Here is a 22366-nt window from a genome sequence, read left to right as displayed (position 1 = left end):
AAAAATAGTTCCTTTGAAAAGCTTAACTTTAGAAGAGCTTTAAAAATTTCATAAAAAAAGTTTTCATTCCTTCTAACAACTGATCCTACATGGGTTATATGCTGAAAAATGAGAAGCAAAACAAAATCTGAAAATAAAAAGAAAACGTAACGAAACGAACCGAAAAAAAATAACAAACAACAAAATTATTTTCTACCAAAAAAAACAACAACAACAACAACAAAGTAAAAAGCCAAAACCATAACCAACAACAACAAAACAGTGGAAAAAAGAGGAAAATTTTTATATGGAAAACAAAATTCTTAAACTATGCTGGTTTGTTCATAAAACCCCCTCCCCCCGAACCAAACAAAATGAAAACAGGAGTGGGGTGTTTAAAAAGGAGGTGATGAATTAAGAGCTGGAGCTATGGTGGGGAGGGGGGTAGTAAATACAAAGCCAACAAAAACATAAATTAAGTTTCCATGGTTGAAATTGTTCTTTAGTTGAATATATGAATGGCTGGCTGACTCTGGCTGTAGGTTGTTGTTGTTTTAGTCCTTGTTGCTGCTGTTTGTATGTTTCACGTTATAGTAGTTGTAAGTTTGTTGCTGCTGTTATTCTGGTATGGTCTAGCTGTATTTTTCATAATATACAATCTGGTATAAAATTTCTTTTTAGTTTATTTTCAGTTTTATTTTACGTTTTTTTTTGCATTTTTTCCAATTTAGTTTTTTGGTTACAAAAGTTAAAGGGATTTTATTTTTCTACTTGTTTATGTTGTAGTTGTTGTTATTGTATATAAGTTAATATATTTATGTTTGTGCATGTGTGTAAATTTATATATGTATACGTATGTGTTTGCAATAGTAGTTGTTGTTAGAGGAAGGTGGGGTTATTATTGTTATACACAGAGCTTTAGGCATAAATTTCTTATTCTTAAACTTTATTTTGTTTCCACGAAAAAATTAAGAAAAACAAGTAAGAAAGTATAGTCGGGCGTGGCCGACCATATGATACCCTACACCAGTTATGAATATTAAATGTGATTTATTTTTCATAATAAAGCATTTATCTTCAATATTCCCTTGTTCCGATACATTTAAGCAATTTATGGATGAAAATCTAATTTTCTGAAAGAGGCTTTATATGGGGGCTAGGGGCAAATATGGACCAAGCCCGATAAAATTTTGTGAATATATTTATATTTACATAATATTTTATTGTGCTAAATTTCATCGCGATATTTGTGTTTATAAGTTAATTTGGGACATTCAAGTAATTTTCTGAAGGGGACTTTGTATGGAGCTAGGGTCAAATGGGACCCGATCTTTATGAAATTTGGCAGGGTCATCCAGACTTCTATAAAACTTAGTTGTGCCGCATTTTATCGATATATCTGTAAATTTAACAAAATTATGAGCTCAAAAGCCCTTTTCGGGGGGTTCTGTTCTATGGGGGCTAGGTGAAATAATGGACCGATTTCAACCATTTTCAATAGGCTTCGTCCTTGGGTCAAATAAAACGTGCGTGCCAAATTTCATCCAATTATCTTGAAAATTGCGACCTGTACCTTGCGCACAAGGTTTACATGGACAGCCAGCCAGCCTGCCAGACGGACGGACGGACGGACATAGCTTAATCGACTCAGAAAACGATTCTAAGCCGATTGGTATACTTTAAGGTGGGTCTAGGACGAATATTTTTGTATGTTACAAACATCAGCACAAATCCAATATACCCTCCCCACTAAAGTGGTGTAGGGTATAACAATCAAGGAAAACTATTATTCAAACTGAAATTTTAGTTTTATAGTTCCAAGCCAATACAATATTGGATTTTCGGGTGTTAAAATTTCCTGTAGAAAAAGTTCCTTTGAAAAGCTTTTATTGATATAAACTTTTTCTAAAGAAAACTAAGAGAAGCTTTTTATATTCAAAAAGCTTGCCAAAGAGACCTTTTCTAAAAGAAAACTCTAGTAAATTTCCTTTCGGAAAGCTTTTTGGTTATAAAAGTTTCTGTTACAAGTAATTATTTGGAATAAGTTCCTTTTAAGAAGTTTTCTTTAGAAAAAGTTTTGATAAAAAGTTGTTTTTGTAAATTTTTTTTTAGAAAAAGTTCCTTTAAAAGTTCTCCCTTAGAAAAAGCTCCATTGCAAAGCTTTTTCTTTATTAAAAGTAGCTTTAAGAAGTTTTTCATTAGTAAAAAGTTTTTTTAGTTTTTCTTAGTCTGTTGACTTGAAAAGCTTAAAGCTCAATTTATACTTAAAGAAATTGTTGTAAAGTTTATTTTTCTAAAAGCTTAAGTCCAGCTATAGGATTTTTCCTTATTATTCAGTTAAACCTATAGTTTTTAAGTTATTCTTAATTAAAAAATTATGTTTGAAAAAAAATAGTTTTTTCAAAGTGCTTCACTTTGTATGCCTAAAGCTCAGCTTGTGCTTAAGCTAGCAAGTTATAAACTATATTTTTTGAAAGCTTAGGCTGTCTTCTCTTAGTTTTTATTGGCTTCACTTATTATTTTAAGCAGAGTTTAGTTATTATGTTCATAAAAAATATTTATGTTCCACTCTTGAAATTTGATTTTGTTAGTGAAAAGCTCTGCTTGTACTTGAGCAACGTAATTTCTGAATCAATTTTCTGAAAGCTTAGATCCTGTTAAATGATTTTTCCATATAATAATTTTCAATTAAAGCAATAGCTTTCGCATTAAGATTGATACAAGTTAAAAATTATAACTTAGAGAAGTTATTCATGATTTTGATATTTGTTAAACAAAAGCTTGGCTTTTAGAGCTTTTAGACTTAATTTTCTTAAAGCTTAGATCCTGCTTTAAGTTTGTCCTATACATTATTTTAAATTTTAATCAATGGTTAAAAAATTATTTATACAAATATTCAAAACTAAAATGTTGAAAACCTTTACGAAGTTTATGAATTTGAGTATTAAAGCTTATTTTCCAATTTAGCCTTTAGTTTAGGAGTTATTGTTATTAATTTCTTTAATATTACAAAATCAAAACTTTAAAGTTTTTGTGAGAGTTGGCTTGACTTTGTTAGCCAAAAGCTCGGCTTGCATTTAAACCTGGGGGTTATAAGTTTAATTTTCTGCAAGGTTAGCTCCTGCTGTATGATTTTTGGAAATATTAGTTTTCAATTGATTTCATGGTTTCATAGTTATTGATTCATTCAATATTGAAATATTTTTAAAAAATATTGAGATTTATATGAAATACTTGACATTATTAGTCAAAAGCTTAACTTGTACTTAAGAGGGTTATAAGTTTGATATTCTATAAGCTTAGGTCCAGCTGTAGGATTTTTATAAACATTATTTTTCAATTGGTTTCATGGTTTCAGAGTTATTGATTCATTCAATATTGAAATATTTTTTACAAAATTTCCAGATTTATGCTTGAGTTTATTAGCGAAAAGCTCAGTTTGTACTTAAACCTGGGGGTTATAAGTTTGATTTTCTATAAGCTTAGGTCCAGCTGTAGGATTTTTATAAACATTATTTTTCAATTGGTTTAATGGTTTCAGAGTTATTGATTCATACTGAAATATTTTTTACAAAATTTCCAGATTTATATGAAATGCTTTACATTATTAGGCAAAAGCTCAACTTGTACTTAAATCAGAGGGTTATAAGTTTGATATTTTATAAGCTTAGGTCCAGCTGTAGGATTTTTATAAACATTATTTTTCAATTGGTTTAATGGTTTCAGAGTTATTGATTCATACAATATTGAAATATTTTTTACAAAATTTCCAAATTTATATGAAATTGTTGAGATTATTAGTCAAAAGCTCAGCTTGTACTTAAACCAGGGCCTTATAGTTAGATTTTCTAAAAGCTAGCTCTTTGATTTTCACATACATTACTTTTGAATTGGATTTATAATTAAGGGTTCATTCGTGCTTAATATTTTAATAAAAAAATTTAAAAATGTCTTTGAAGTGGTCAAAAGCTCAACTGCTACTTAAACCTGGAGATCATGAGTTTAATTGTTTGAAATCTTAGATTCTAATTTACAATTTGCCAAAGCATAGCAATCGTAAGATTTATTTTAAAATTTTGTAAAATTTTATTTTTTTAATTTTTTTTACACATTTTTGTTATTTGTTTTGAATGCAATACGTACTCATATAGTATTATTAGTTATCCTTAGTTTTATTTTATTTAATTTTTTTTTATAAATATTTTTTTAAAATTTTATAATTTTATTTTTTAAAAAAATTTTTTAACACTTTTTTAAATTTCTCTTAAAATCATAGTTATTTGTAAAACTTCTTTTGTTTAATTGAAATTTTTTTAAAAAATTTAGTTTTTTTAATAACACGCGTTTAAAATTCGTTTTTAATTTTTTTTAATTTTAAAACTGCTGCACATGCGCGTTAAGTGATATGTATGTTGTATCCTTTGGAACGTGCACTTTAACACTGGATGATGCAGCAGAAATAATATAACAACACCACATTAAAACACACACAATTTTTTGCCTCAAAATGCATTCTATTTTTTTCGTGTAAAAATTTTTATTATTATTATAGTTGTTGTTGTTAGTTTTCAATAAAATTGTAAGCGCCAACCGCACAAATCAAAATCGAACACACACACTTATAGGTTTAACAATAACAACAACAAACACAGGGAGAGATCAGTTCGAAAAAAGAACAACCCCTCCCTACTTTACTACATTAACAGATTTTAAAAGTAACAATTACAACAACACTAACATTAGTTGATAAAAATGCAGTTTTATTGTGACAATTTTTTCCTTGTTGTTGTTGTTGCTTGTATAAAAAGTTACTGTAACAAAATTTTGTTGTTTTTTTTATTATATTTTACCAATTTTTTCCTATTTTTTGGTGGAAAAACCTTTAAAAACACCCCAAAAAACAATTCTCAACAGAAATCTATCAAATATAAAACAAAAATTTCCCTTAAAAACTTATAACAACAACATGTATTTGTAAGACTACAACAACAACTATAAAAGGAAAATTTTATAGAAAAAAAAATCATAGTAATAGTGAAAAATATCAACCAAAAACAAAAAAGAGAAAAATTATAGAAAAGTTCTTATATTATGAGTAATGTTTTATTAAGTAAATATGAATATGTTAGTATGTATGATAGTGTGAGAGAGTATGTGTATGTTTTTCCTACCATGTATGTATGTAGATATAAGTGAGTAACTTTTAAGTGTTTGCTAATGTATGGTATGGGGGGAAAAACCTATCAGGCTCCGCCCCTTTTAGTAATAATAATTTTTATTTTCCAATTTCTTTTATTTTCATTTTTGTCAAATAATTTTCATACATTCAGTTTTTAGACTTTTTATATGTATGATGATATTACCATTATTGTATTCATACACACACACACACACACACAGTTATACTTAGAAACTTTGACACATACTCTTAGAATATTTCATGTAAATACTAATAGATCTGTCCTTCAACGAAAATCTTTTCGTTGTAATGAATCTTTTTTTTTTCTCTGATTGGCAGCCAATTTTAGTTTATTTTAGGAAAAGACCCTAATTATTATAAATTATTTGCCACTTAAGCCCCTAGTTTAGGAGTTATTGTTATTATTCGCTCATTTTTAAAAAAATCAAAACTTTTAAGTTATATTTGAAATGTTTAACTTTGTTAGCTAAAAGCTAAACTTGTACTTAAACAATAGAGTCAGAAGTTTAATTTTATGAAAGCTTAACTCCTGCTGTATAAATTGTTCCTACATTATTTTACAATTAGGCCCATAGTTTAGAAGATATAACTATTTATGCTCTCAATACTACAAAACTCAAACTTTTTAAGATTTCTTTGAAGTGGTTGACTTTGTTAGCTAAAAGCTCAACTTGTACTTAAACAAGAGCGTCACAAGTTTAATTATTTGAAAGCTTATTTCCCGCTGTATAAGTTTCATGAACATTACTCTCCATTTAAGCCTATAGTTTAGGAGATATAACTAATCATTCTCTTAATATTACAAAACTCAAAGTTTAAAGATTTCTTTGAAGTGGTTGACTTTATTAGCTAAAAGCTCAACTTGTAGTTAAACAAGAGTATCACAAGTTTAATTATATAAAGGCTTAGTTCCCGCAGTATACCTTTTATAAAAAATTACTTTCCAATTAAGCCCTTAGTTTAGAAGATATTACTATTCATTCACCCAATATGAAAAAATTTAAACTTTAAAGATTTCTTAGAAGTGGTTGACTTTTTTAAACAAGAGGATAACAAGTTTAAATAATTGAAAGCTTATTTCCCGCTGTATAAGTTTCAGGTATATTACTTTCCATTTAAGTCTATGGTTTAGAAGATATAACATTTCTTTCTCTCAATATTACAAAACTCAAACTTTAAAGATTTCTTTGAAGTGGTTGACTTTGTTAGCTAAAAGCTCAACTTGTACTTAAACTAGAGCGTCACAAGTTTCATTTTTTTCAAAGCTTAATTCGTGTTGCATAAATTATATACATTATTTCCAATTAAGCCCATAGTTTAGAAGATATTCCATTTATTCTCTCAATATTACAGAAGCAAAACTTTAAAGATATGTTTAAAGTGGTTAGTGGTTGTAAGCTAAAAGCTCAACTTGTACTTAAACAAGAGGATCACTAGTTTAATTTTTTGCAAGCTTTTTTCTTGCTTGGTTCTTTGCTGTATAAATTTTACATATGTACATTATTTAACAATTAAGGCCCCAGTTTGGCAGTTATTGCTACTTATTACTTCTTTATGAAAGAAATTTTAAGATATCTTAGACTTGTTAGCTAAATGCTAGGGGGGGCAAGGGGAAGGGGGGGAAAGCGAGGGGCCGAGAGAGACAGGAGGGCGAAGGAGGGGCAGAGGGGAGGAAGAGAAAGAAAGCGGCACGGAAAAGAGGGCGGGGAAGGACGGCGGCAGACGGAGGGGGCGAAAGAGAAAGCGCGGGCAAAGGGCGAACGAAACGAAAACGAACGAACGAACGAACGAACGAACGAACGAACGAACGAACGAACGAACGAACGAACGAACGAACGAACGAACGAACGAACGAACGAACGAACGAACGAACGAACGAACGAACGAACGAACGAACGAACGAACGAACGAACGAACGAACGAACGAACGAAACGAACGAACGAACGAAACGAACGAACGAACGAACGAACGAACGAACGAACGAACGAACGAACGAACTGAACGAACGAACGAACGAACGAACGAACGAACGAACGAACGAACGAACGAACGAACGAACGAACGAACGAACGAACGAAACGAACGAACGAACGAACGAACGAACGAACGAACGAACGAACGAACGAACGAACGAACGAACGAACGAACGAACGAACGAACGAAACGAACGAACGAACGAACGAACGAACGAACGAACGAACGAACGAACGAACGAACGAACGAACGAACGAACGAACGAACGAACGAACGAACGAACGAACGAACGAACGAACGAACGAACGAACGAACGAACGAACGAACGAACGAACGAACGAACGAACGAAGAACGAACGAACGAACGAACTAACGAACGAACGAACGAACGAACGAACGAACGAACGAACGAACGAACGAACGAACAACGAACGAACGAACGAACGACCTAACGAACGAAGAACGAACTAACGGAAACGAACGAAACGAACGAAACGAACGAAACGAACGAACGAACGAACGAACGAACGAACGAACAAACGAACGAACGAACGAACAGAACGAACGAACGAACGAACGAAACGAACGAAACGAACGAACGAACGAGACGAACGAACGAACGAACGAACGAACGAACGAACAACGAACGAACGAACGAACGAACGAACGAACGAACGAACGAACGAACGAACGAACGAACGAACGAAACGAACGAACGAACTAACGACGAACGAACGAACGAACGAACGAACGAACGAACGAACGAACGACGAACGAAACGAACGAAACGAACGAAACGAACGAACTAACGAACGAAACGAACGAACGAACGAAACGAACGAACGAACGAACGAAACGAACCGACGGAACTAACTAACGAACGAACGAACGAAGAACGAAACGAACTAACTAACTAACTAAGAACTAACTAACTAACTAACTAACTAACTACTAACTAACTAACTAACTAACTAACTAACTACCTAACTAACTAACTAACTAACTACCTAACTAACTAACTAACTAACTAACTAACTAACTAACTAACGAACTAACTAACTAACTAACTAACTAACTGACTAACTAATTAACTATATGTATATATATATATATATGTATATATATATATATGTATAATTAAATGTAGTGATTTTTGAGAAATGGTATTCTGAGGATATTCTGAGGAATTTCTGAAATAATTGTCTATATTTCTCTCATCGATGTCAAATAAATGTCTGATTACTGTTCGCGTCACGAGAAAATATAAAAAAGGAATACTCATCCATGTTTTGGAACTGCTTATTTTTCAGTGTAGTAGCGAATAAAATGAATACAATTTCTAAGTTGATAAGAATAAAAAACGCTTTCGCAACTAAAAAATTGCAAGGAATTATTTTTTTATGAGATAATAATTATGAGATAGGAAATAATATTTTTTGTGAAAATATACAATATATCAATCACTTAAATTTCAATGATTTCTTAAGATTTGCATTAGTCTGTATTAATAATGGAGACGAAAGTATAAATTCCTTCAATATGTTTATTAAAAAAATACTTATAATTAAATTGTAGTTTTATAAATAACATGCTTTTTATAAAATGTACAACAGTTTCAACTCTCGAGGTATGGGATGGTGAAAGCACGAGGCTACAGACAGACAGACAGACAGACAGACAGACAGACAGACAGACAGACAGACGACAGACAGACAGACAACAGACAGACAGACAGACAGACAGACAGACAGAAGACAGACAGACAGACAGACAGACAGACAGACAGAAGACAGACAGACAGACAGACGACAGACAGACAGACAGACAGACAGACAGACAGACAGACAGACAGACAGACAGACAGACAGACAGAAGACAGACAGACAGACAGACAGACAGACAGACAGACAGACAACAGACAGACAACAGACAGACGACAGAACAGACATACAGACAGACAGACATGACATGACATACATACATACACTAGACAGACAGGACAGACAGACCGACAGACAGACAGACAGAAAACAGACAGACAGTACAAGACAGACAGACAGACAGACAGGACAGACAGACCACAGACAGACAGACAGACAGACAGGACAGACAGACAGACAGAACAGACAGACAGACAGACCGACCGACAGACAGACAGACAGACAGACAGGACAGACAGACAGCCAGACAGACAGACAGACAGGACAGGACAGACAGGACCAGACAGACAGACAGACAGACAGACAGACCCAGACAGACCGACATACAGATCAGACAGACAGACAGACAGACCGACAGACAGACAGACAGACAGACAGACATGACAGACAGACAGACCAGACATGACAGACAGACAGACAGACAGACAGACAGACAGACAGTACCAGAACAGACAGACAGACAGACAGAACACGACAGACAGACAGACCGACATGACAGACAGATACAGACCTGACAGAAAGCCTCAGACAGACAGCCAGACAGGACAGACAGCACAGACAGACAGACAGACAGACAGACAGACAGACAGACAGACAGACAGACAGACAACAGACAGACAGACAGACAGACAGACAGACAGACAGACAGACAGACAGACGACAGCAGACAGAAGACAGACAGACAGACAGACATACAGACAGACAGACAGACAGACAGAAGACAGACAGACAGACAGACAGACAGACAGACAGACAGACAGACAGACAGACAGACAGACAGACAGACAGACAGACAGAAGACAGACAGACAGACATAGAGACAAGATACATACATACAGACAGACAGACATACAGACAGAAGACATACAGACAGACTACATACATACATACATACATACATACATACAGACATACATACATACATACATACATACACATACATACATACATACATACATACATACATACATACATACATACATACATACATACATACATACATACATACATACATATGTATGTATGTATATCTTATAACACGAATTAATAACTTTATTAATCTATTTGCATAAGTTTGAAAAAGGTTCCGATGTTGATAGTGATTCTTCCTTATCAGAAACTCTTAACCAACTAGAGGTAAAAATGATCACCATTATTAATGATAAAATGCTTTTGTTAGAGAAAAATCTTCAAAATCTTCTGAGCGACAAAATTACACAAATCGATCAAATGGATGAAAAAATTAGTGAGTTAAGACGTTTTTTTTAATAAAACTATACTGATCAAATATTGTTTATAATGTATTTCGATTTACAGAATCGATTAATCAACAACTGGAGAAAGAAATAAACAGCAGCCTTAAAAGTCATAATATGGAGGAAGAAAATATGAGTGAGTAGAATTTTCTTTGCTATAGAGTCTCGAATATGGTCTAAAATCTTAACTATAGTTCAGTCAATAGTCTTCTTTCTAATTTAGTCTACAGTTTCGTTTATAGATTAGTCTATAGTCATTAGTTTAGTTTAAATTCTCGACTATAGTTTGCTATAAATCTTGTCAAAATATTGTACTATAGTTTGTTCTATAGTCTCGAATATAATTTGGTCTATAGAGTAATCGAAGTCTTGAGTATTTTTAATAAATATTTTTATACATTTTTAATTTTAGTTCTTATAAATGAAAGTAAACCAGCCTATAATGTTAACGAAGTTATGTGGTAAGTGTTGATATATGTTTGTATATAGTAACTAACTTAAAGGTAAAGAGCTAATTCGACATACATATATTCTATTTAATTAAATATCTTATATTTACTTCCAGTTCCAAGTGCAACCGTAATATATATTCCCTAATGGTGCCCGAAGTCAGTGATAAACCACTTCCTGCTGTCTGCGATTTAAAAACTCTCGATGGCGGTTGGACCGTCATACAGCGACGTCGAGATGGTTCGGAAAATTTCAATAGAAATTGGATAGAGTACGTCGAGGGTTTTGGAGATTTAAATCGCGAATTTTTTATTGGATTAGAGACACTTTATGCGCTGACTTCTCTGGGAGAACCACAAGAATTGTATATAATACTAGAAGATTTTGAAGGAGAAAGAAAATATGCAAGATATGGTGAATTTAAAGTTGCTTCGAACAGCACAGAATACAATTTAACAGTGAGTGATTATTCGGGAGATGCAGGAGATAGTTTGAGCGAGCATAACGGTTATAAGTTCTCAACCTATGATCGGGATAATGACAATTCGACTGGAAATTGTGCCTACAAGTGGAAAGCTGGTTGGTGGTATCATAGCTGTTATAATAGGTGTGGAAAATGTAGTTATATACTTTTAATGCAATCCGTAATATTTTTATTTGCCTTTAAATATGTATTTCAGCAATTTGAATGTCTTTATTTAATGGGAAAAATTAAAGAAACTAAAGGTGGCATGTCCTGGTCTGAATTTCGAGGTTTAAATTATGCTCTCAAGTTTGTGCAAATGATGATAAGACCTAAGTTAAATTAAACTGGAGTTTATAGAATAATTTAAAGTTTGGCACACTTAAAAAATATATAAACCATAAAAATTGGTAATAGTATAAAATAAATATATGTAAACATTTTCACAGATCCCATAACCTTCATTTTGCTTTAAACCAGATTCAAGACTAGACTGTAAACTAAAACAGAGACTAAAAAACAAACTAGGCAATAAACGAGTACAATAGTCGTCACTAGACTAGACTATATACTAGACTATAGACTAGACTATGTACTAGACTATAGACTACACTATAGACTAGACTATATACTGGACTATATACTAGACTATAGACTAGACTATATACTAGACTATAGACTAGACTATAGACTATACTATAGACCAGAATATAGACTAGACTATAGACTAGACTATAGACTAGACTATAGACTAGACTATAGACTAGACTATAGACTAGACTATAGACTAGACTATAGACTAGACTATAGACTAGACTATAGACTAGACTATAGACTAGACTATAGACTAGACTATAGACTAGACTATAGACTAGACCAGGGGTCGGCAAACTACGGCTCGCGAGCCAAATGCGGCTCTTTGGATGTGGAGCTATGGCTCTTTAGTTTCATACGCAATTTTTTTATTTTATAAAAAATATATATCTTTCTGAATAGATTAACTAGCAGTGTTTGTTAAAACTAACAAAACAATTCGCAAACGTTTCTACAATATACACAACATTTCAACATTGTTTAATCGTTCTGTATGTGAGACAACTAACAAATGAAAGTTTAGAGTTGTTTGTGAAACTTTAAACAACACGTTACGATCCATACTTTCTAAAGCTATACAAACCTATCTCTCCTATTGAATTTGTTCCATGTACAAGTTAGTATTGTAAGAAAATTTTTAATTATTTAAATTTTTAGTTGAAAAGTTCCCTATAAACGATGGGGTATCATGAGCGCTCTTACGATGTGCCATTAGATAAAATGTAAAACATAATCATACATTCCGAAATCTTCGTGTTTTTCGAATTAAAACATATTTTTTGGAAATTGAAAATATAGTAATTAAATAATTACTTAATAATGTAGAGAGTTTGAACACAGCTACCCAGGAAAAACTTACATTGAAAAGTAATGAGTTAAAAAGCTAATAAAATTTCTTTTCACTACTTCTTCATTAGCATTTTTAAGTCATTATTTTAACACGGTGATGTGATTGGAGGCAAGTTCTTCTATGCACGCTTACTTATAGGAAGTTAAAGAAGTACTTGCAATTTCTCTTACAAAACAGTTGTTGAGTAAGTTGTTTTGTTTTTTAATAATAAACAGATCCAGCTAGAATACGAACCAGGGACTTCGATTTTTTAGTCAAATGTTCTACACACTGTACCACTCCTTAGCTTTTTTATTGCGCATCAAATAATGGTTTTCACAATCAAATTAATTTTGTTTTATTTTTTGTAAAACACAATTCTTAAAACGCAATTAAATAAAATATGCAAACAAAATGACAAAGCCGAAAATAAAGTACTTCTATATCAGATTATAAGAAAGTCATTACTAGAGTACTTCTAAGTAATGCAGACGGTAAGTAGTAGTTATTGAAAAGTAAGTGGTTATGGAAGTAGGTACAACCCATTACCGAGTTTTTTGCTGGGTAAATACTAAAAACTTATTCTATTTAAAAACTTCAATATTTAAATATTGCGCGTTTTAGAAACGTTTTACAGTGATCTATAAAAGATTGATATATTTTTGACATACAATTTTTGGCTATAAATAAGGTACCAGAAAGCGTATTATGGACCGACCCATCCTTACAAAATTTGGTAATGAAATTTTGGATCCTACTTGTTTGTGTTGATATTCATCACTATACTTGTATTTTTCGTCGTTTTCGAAAGTGGACACTATATGGGTGGGTAGGGTCAATTCTGAATCCATGTTATTAAATTTGGTAAAGAATTTTTGTTCCTATAAACTTGTTTATGACGAATTGCACCACTATGCTGGTATTATTAAGCATGTTATGAGCGTTAATTAAATCAGTTATGAACGTTAAAGTTATTTTCCGAAGTAGACCTTTTAAAAGGGGATTGATCAATTATGTTTATGTTATGTTTGTGTTGAATTTTGTCATAATACTGCTATTATTAAGACAGTTATGAACGTTAAAATCAAATTTGGAAGATAGATTTTTGTTCTTATAAAAGTTGTATATTTTGAATTTCGCCGCTATATTGCTACTGTTAAGTCAATTATGATCGTTAGTCATTTTCTGAAAAGGACCTAATATTGGGGTTGGTAAAATATTTATCTCGATTGCCGCCAAATTAATATATTACTTTATACTTAGCTGCGTCATCAATTTTCGTGATTTATACATTTCCTGATATGTTTCCAAATACCTTCTAATTGATAACAATGTCGCCCTACTCTAATAAAATTCTATATTTTTATATAACGAGTGTTTAAAAATGCATTCGTATGACCCATAAAAATTCAAAAAGTATTTGTAGTCAAAAATCTATAAGAAAGATTCCTTGCAGAATGTCCTGTAGATAATTAAACCAACTTTATGTTTTTGAAGTGAATTCATAACGTATTTGTAAAGTTTTAATAAACAACAATTTTGTGGCTCTTTTAAAACATATGTTTTGTAAACTGTAATTTTTGGCTCTTCCGACTCAAAAGTTTGCCGACCCCTGGACTAGACTATAGACTAGACTATAGACTAGACTATAGACTAGACTATAGACTAGACTATAGACTAGACTATAGACTAGACTATAGACTAGACTATAGACTAGACTATAGACTAGACTATAGACTAGACTATAGACTAGACTATAGACTAGACTATAGACTAGACTATAGACTAGACTATAGACTAGACTATAGACTAGACTATAGACTAGACTATAGACTAGACTATAGACTAGACTATAGACTAGACTATAGACTAGACTATAGACTAGACTATAGACTAGACTATAGACTAGACTATAGACTACACTATAGACTATACTATAGACTAGACTATAGACTAGACTATAAACTAGACTATAGACTAGACCATAGACTGGACTATGGACTAGACAATAGACTAGACTATGGACTAGACTATAGACTAGACTATAGACTATACTATAGACTAGACTATAGACTAGACTATAGACTGGAGTATAGACTACACTATAGACTATACTATAGACTAGACTATAGACTGGACTATAGACTAGACTATAGACTAGACTATAGACAAGACTATGGACTATACTATAGACTAGACTATAGACTATACTATAGACTAGACTATAGACAAGACTATGGACTATACTATAGACTAGACTATAGACTAGACTATGGACTAGACTAGATAATAGACCAGTCTATATTTTAGACTTAAATATCGTTATTCAGTAGCTGTCTCAATCCGTAACTTAGTACAGCAATATTTAAAAACTTCGACATTCAACAGGTTATACGACTGCATACGCACTTACTATAAACAATTCAATATATTTATATGAAGGTTGTTGTAACTGTATAATGAAAATATATACATACATACATATGTACGTATACATATAAAAAGGACAATGCAAGGCTAAAACAAAAATACTCCTTTAATAGCAAAGAGACTAAAGAGTAAAAATATACACACTCTGCTAAGCATTTGTTCATATGTTTATAGTATTCAAAAGTCATATAACAACATCGACCTGCATTTCAAACTAAAAATATAGACCTTTACAGATTTACATACATACTTACGTACAGATATTCACATACGAGTAAAAATATGTTTCAAGCAAATCACATAATATGTTAATAAACCTACATTTTAATATCTGTGTTAGATTTGTATATAAATAAAAGGGTATTAGTGTAGCCCATCAAATTTAAGTTATTTTTAAAAGATTTATTCGTTTTGCAGGAAATTAATTTAAAAATGGTTAACAATTTTGCTATATATCTCAGGATCTGATGTACGCCCTTGCCTATTATATAGACAAGTTACGGAATAAGTTCATAATCCATAAACTACTTAATAGACTTATCCATAGACTATTAAATATACCAGGTAATTAACTACTTCATAGTCCGGTCCATAGACTAACTAGTTAATACACTAGTTCATAGTCTAGTACATAGACTAGTTAATAGACTAGTCCATAGACTAGTTAATAGACTAATTAATAAACTAGTACATATAGTAGTAAATAGTCTAGTTAATACACAAGTTCATAGACTAGTCCATAGAATAGTACATATACCAGTAAATATACTAGTTAACTAGTTAGCAACTAGTAACATAGACTAGTTAATAAACCATTCCGTAGACTAGTTATATACCAGTAAATAGACTAGTTACTAGTATAGCCCATAGATTTGTTAACAGTCTAGTTAATACACTAGTCCATAGACTAGTTAATACACTAAACAATAAACTAGTTCATAGAATACTAAATAGACCAGTTTATAGACTAATTCATAGACTACTTAATAAGTTAGTCCATAGATTAGCCAATAGACTAGACTAGTCTATAGACTAGTCCATAGAATAGTTAATCGATTACTTCGTAGACTAGTTGACAAACTAGTTAATAGACTAGTCCATAGGCTTGTCCATAGAATAGCTAATAGACTAGTTAATAAACTAGTGCATATACTAGTAAATAGACTAGTTAATAGACTAGTTAACAACTAGTAACATAGACCAGTTAATAAACTATTCCGTAGACTAGTTAATAAACTATTCCGCAGACTAGTTAATAAACTATTCCGTACACTAGTTATATACCAGTAAATATATTAGTTAATAGACTAGTGCATAGATTAGTTAATAAAATAGTCCATAGGCTAGTAAATGGACTAGTCCATAGACTAGTTAGTACAAGTTAGTTAATAAACTAGTTCATATTCTACCAAATAGAATAGTTAATAGACTAATCCAAAGGCTACTTAATATGCTAGTCATAGATTATAAAATCGACTATTTAGACTAGTCCATAGACTAGTTAATAAACTAGTCCATAGTCTAGTAAATAGACTTGTCCATAGACTAGTTAATAGTCTAATCCGTAGTTAATAGACTAGCTAGTAGACTAGTCCATAGTCTAGGTTATATACTAGTTCATAAACTAGTGAACAGACTAGTTAGTATACAAGTTCATTGACTAGTTAATAGACTAGTCCATTGACTAGTTATTAGACTATACTGTACTGTTATATAGACTAAATAGACTATTTAGACTAGTTAATAAACAAGTCCAAAGTCTAGTAAATAGACTTGTCCATAGACTAGTTAATAGACTAATCCGTAGTTAATGGACTGGTTAGTAGACTAGTCCATAGTCTAGTTAATATACTAGTTCATAGACTAGTAAACATACTAGTTAGTATATATGTTTAATGACTAGTTAATAGACTAGTCCATTGACTAATTATTAGACTATACAATGGACTAGATATTCTAATCCTATAATCCTAATAAGTACTGTTTTTTATAAAATATTACAAAATTTCTCTAGTGGTAAAATATTGGACCAATATTTGGTCGCGTTACAAACATCATAAGAAATATTATTAATTGCATACAGATGTAGGGCATACAAATTCTAAACACATTAAAATTCTAACAACAAAAACAAACAAATTACTCATAGTCCTCTAAAAAATCTCACTCAATTCTAAACACTCGCATACAGACGAAAAAAAAACAAAAACTTAAACTTTCATTTTTGCAAGGATTCGGCGCATTCGGCATATTAGAATGAGTACTAAGCAATAAAGAGTACTAACAATATGTTCTAAAGGAAAAAGGGGGAAAAGTTTGTTGCCCCCCCAAAAACCTAAACCATTAACAAGAGCATAGAGTAAAATAGTTTGTGTATGTATACAATCGAATTGAAAAAATGCCGGTAAAACTGAAATATTTGTAAAAAACAAGAATTCTATACTAAGTATAACAGTACGATTTCAAATTTTACACTTTACACGCAGAATGGCAGACAGACAGACAGATAGCCAAACAAATACCGCTGTATACATTAGATACATACATGCATGTGTACATAAAAAGAGAGATATTCGTACTTAGTATATATCAAAATATTAGAATGTGTTTTATTTTTTTGCCGAATGCACTCGTGCGTATGTTTAGCAATTTGTATATGTGTATACGAAAAAAATACAAATGTGTAAATATTTTTTTACGTAGTTTTGAGTCGAAAAAAGTTGGTACCTTTAGATTGTGGAAATTAGTACTTTTTAAAAATTTTAAAAAGTCGAAAAAAGTCGAAAAGTCGGAAAAAGTCGAAGAAAGTCGAAAAAAGTCGTAAAAAGTCGAAAAGTTGAAAAAAAGTCGAAAAGTCGGAAAAAGTCGAAAACTCGAAAATAGTAGAAAAAATTCAGAAATAGTCGAAAATTTCAAAAAAAGTGGAAAAAAAGTCCAAAACTCTAAAATAGTCGGAAAAACTCGAAAAAAGTCAAAAAATAGTCTAAAGAAGTCGGAAAAAGTCAAAAAGTCGAAAAGTCGACTATTTATAAAATACTAAAAGTCGACTTTTAATTAAATGAAAAAAGTCGAAAAGTCAAAAAATCGACTTTTCATAAAATGCAAAAAATCGAAAAGTCGACTTTTCGTTTCAACTATAGAAACCTATCTTATATACATATGACCAAAATCTAGGCTTTTCAAACTTTATGACACGATATCTGATAAATTTGATGTAAATTCTGAGGACAAATTCGGATTTGTCAGCTTAATCCTTTAGAAAAGTATAGTTTGATCTCTTATACATCCGATATATCTACTTTGTTGGACTCAAACTTTAAAGAACTTGATGGAATGACTAAATTTTGAATAAATAATTATACCCTACACCACTATAATGGGGAGGGCATTAAGCGTTTGTGCTGACGTTTGTAACACCCAAAAATGTTAATCCTACACACACCTTAAAGTATACTAAACGGCTCAGAAGCACTTTCTGAATCGATTTAGCTATGTCCATCCATCCATCCATCTGTCTGTCTGTCTGTCTGTCTGTCTGTCTGTCTGTCTGTCTGTCTGTCCGTCTGTGAGTCCATGTAAACCTTGTGCGCACTCTACAGGTCGGAATTCTCAAGATAATTAGATGAAATTTGGCATATACTCTTCCTTCCTATTGAAAATGGTTAAATGGTTCGTTTAGCCTCCATACAACCCTATCCCCTATACTAAGTCCCCTTCAGAAAATGACTTAATCTCGATGATATACAGCATAAATAACTTATGTAGGCGTAAATCCCTCTACCAAAATTTATAAGAATAGGACCATATTAACCCCCTGCCCCCATATAACCCCTCTTTAGGATAAAATCAAATCAGAACCTATAAACTGACAGTAAATGTTATGGCATAATTAAATTTATCTGTTCAAAGAGTATTCTCAGAGAACATAAATATATATGGGACCAACTGAAGTCAGGAGCCAAACAGAACGAGTGGACGATATGGCAAATGTAAGTCCTCTAATTCTATCCCTATACTATAAAAGTACTAAAAAACTTTCAATAGATAGACGGTAAGACAGACATTACTAGATCGTTTTTGGAGTTTTATAAGGAACCAGAATATTGATGATTCTACGGGCAATATTTCAAAGTTATGAACGAACATATGTAGATATAGATTTGTTAATATTTGCACCAACAAACTCCTCGATGTTTATTCCTAATCGCCAAATTTTGGACTTTAAAAAAAAGTACCAAATTTTTGTATATGTAACTCATGTGGCTCCACTCTATGTATGGCTGAGTTGTATTACAAATACGTAGAGGAATACACATATACTTTAATACATACACACACATACATATACATATGTATTCAAGTTAAATTTCATATGTAGGTTTATTGTATTTGAAAAACATGGTTAGTTTTTATCAAAAAAAAAAAGCAAAAAATCATTGGTCAGCAAATGGTCAAGGTTTTCAATTGACTTTCACTTTCAAAATAGTAACTAGACACACACACACACAATCTAACATATAGATACATACGTTTGTATATGTTTTTATTTATTTTTCTGCATGTGTATACTATATAATACATAGACATATTTATATACTATACATATAGTTTAAACAAAAAATACAAAACTACTCAATTTTCACTTTCATTTTCAATGTTTTGTTTCTAATATTTTATACTATATACATACAGACACACATGTATGTAATCATACATACAAACAAATGTATAGTAAATACATACATGTAAACATGTTTTCATTCGCTTACATACATTACATTTATAAAATTGTATAGTTTGTGTAAAATGTATTTGTTTTTAAATACAAACATACATACATATGTACATATGTATGTACATGTATGTATATGTTTTACATTACATTCATACATTTTGTACATTGAACTTGTTTCAAATTGTTTAGTTTTAGTTTTAAGGATTGAGTTTTCATAAAAACGCAACACAGCAACAACATACATTGCTACAACAACTACTACTACAAAAAAGCTTTAAATTGACATGTAAACAATACTTCGTGTTAGAATATAATTTATGTTTAGTTGTTGCTGCTATTTAAATATTTTATTTTAAACTCTATATTTTAGAGAAATATAGGTAAACATTTGTGTCTTTGAATATGTAAACAATTACATACATATGTACACATACATGTATGTATTAGGGATGCCAAACGGGACTGGCTTTTACAAATCCCGGGATTCGGGATTTTGAAAATTGCAATCCCGGGATCCCGGGATATTTCGGGATCCCGGGATTTTTCGGGATCCCGGGATTTTTCGGTATTTCGGGATTTTACGGGATTTCGGGATTACATGAATTTAATTATTTTATATATGAAAATCTTTAAATCATCATATTTGTAAAGAAAATTGTTTAATTTTGTGGAAATTTAACAGACAGAAGATATATTTAAATTAAAAACAATCCAATTAATTCCAATTTTTAAATAAAAACTTTCAGAATTGCATAATTTCTGAAACTTTTTAAATACATACTTACTTCCTAAATAAAAATAAATATCAAGTTCCGAAATTAGACATAAGCACTTTTTAAAACCTCATACTGTTCCATGTGAACTAATAATTATAACAGATACCAATTCAATTATTCGAACATCAATTTAGAACCTATTCTTTGAAAAATATTTGGAATTTTACTCAAAATACATATTAGTTTTGGAACATATTATTATATTCGTAGTATTAATTTAAAATTTTAGGTGCATTCAGAACAAGGTAATTTACCTTTACCGGTATCATTCAGATTTGTAGAAAGTTAGAAATGTAAAATCCTCTAGTATTGAAAAATAAAGTTTGTATTCGACTGTGTCGAAATTAAATACCCACCATCAAAATATTGTAATGTATTGATATTAATATCAGCATCAATGTGATTTTCAGAGGAGGTCCAATTAGGTTTTTTTGTGTCAATTTTGGTCCAAATTTGCAGCCCAAATAGAATGAGTCTTCTAACTCGTGTTTTCAGCTTACAGACACAGAATGTGTATACTTTTTGGGTCGGTCTACGACCAACATTGCAATGTGCTAACAAGTAAAAAGTTATAGTTGGGCGAAGCCTACCATATAATACCCTACACCAGTTATAAAAATAAAATGTGATTTATTGTTCATAATAAAGCATCTAAGTTGAATTGTACCTTGCCTCAGATATAATTTAGCTATTTTTTGTTGAATAAAATTGTGTACATTTAAGTCATATTTCGAAGGGGGCTTTGCATAGGGGCTAGGGTCAAATGAGGCCGCATCATCAAAAAATACATCAGGGTCATGAAGGCTAGTATAGAACTTGGTTTTTCAGCTTTTTGTCGAGTTACGAGTATATTGAACATAATTATGAACTTAAAAACCCTATTTGGGGGGTTCAGTTGTATGGGGGCTAGGTCAAATATTGGACCGATGTTATCCATTTTCAATAGGATCCGTCTCTAGTACAATAGAAGATCATGCAAAATTTCATTGAATTATCTTCAAAATTGCTGTAGTTTGATTACAAGGTTTACACGGACGGACGGACAGACGGACGGACATAGCTAAATCGACTCAGAAAATGATTCTGAGCCGATTGGTATACTTTAAGGTATAGGACCAATATTATTGTGTGTAACAAACATCAGCACAAACCCAATATACCCTCCCCACTAAAGTGGTGTAAGGTATAAAAACGAAGTGAATAAATAAATTTATATGTGCTATGTGTATGGACTCATACCACTTTAAAAAATAAAAGGCTCAAAAAAAGAAAATAAAAACAGTTTTTTGAAACAAATCCTAATCCCGAAAAAATCCCGGGATTTATTTTCCAAATCCCGGGATTCGGGATTTGCCAATCCCGAAAAATCCCGGGATTTTCGGGATCGGGATTTCGGGATTGGCATCCCTAGTATGTATGTACATATGTATTTATTTAGCTTATTTACTCTTCTATGCTTAAAAGTATGTCACTGTTATTTAGTTGTGGTTTTTAGAAATTTAAATATTTGTAATTAATTGGAGTTTGGAGTTCAATGACAAGTTTTAAAGGATTAGATAATTTTGAATGTTTTAAACAGGAAAAAAATTTGCCAATTTCCCAAAAACATAATTAACAACCGAAATAAATTAAGGGCTGTTTTTGGAATTTCCTCTCTATAAACATCAATAAGTTTTTGATTGAATGTTAACATTTGAAAAATGTTGCAGGTTTTTCCTTCTTAAAACCATTTCCTTTAA

The 22366-nt window shown here is 31.5% G+C and overlaps 2 protein-coding genes across 2 annotated transcripts in view; one reads left to right on the top strand and one right to left on the bottom strand.

Annotated features, from left to right (window-relative positions):
- The window catches only part of LOC119610706 (bypass of stop codon protein 1-like), a gene marked incomplete at its 3' end in the record, with an annotated part of 49999 nt that overhangs the window by 5991 nt on the left and 21642 nt on the right, over window positions 1–22366 (bottom strand). The gene's annotated exons all lie outside the window — the stretch shown is intronic.
- On the top strand, window positions 8741–11680 carry LOC119610710 (ficolin-2-like). The gene is made up of 6 exons (XM_037966042.1): window positions 8741–8781; window positions 10169–10340; window positions 10412–10486; window positions 10763–10811; window positions 10916–11407; window positions 11481–11680. The coding sequence occupies exons 1-6, from the start codon at window positions 8743–8745 to the stop codon at window positions 11500–11502; spliced, it is 849 nt and encodes a 282-aa protein (XP_037821970.1). The 5' UTR covers window positions 8741–8742; the 3' UTR covers window positions 11503–11680.

Source organism: Lucilia sericata, unplaced genomic scaffold, assembly GCF_015586225.1.
Source record: "Lucilia sericata isolate MDLA Ls3-8-SP2 unplaced genomic scaffold, ASM1558622v1 Contig001268F_arrow, whole genome shotgun sequence".
Classification (NCBI taxonomy): Eukaryota; Metazoa; Arthropoda; class Insecta; order Diptera; family Calliphoridae; genus Lucilia; species Lucilia sericata.
The sequence above is the reverse complement of the archived record's forward strand: the minus strand, read 5'-3'. Positions and strand labels throughout refer to the sequence as shown.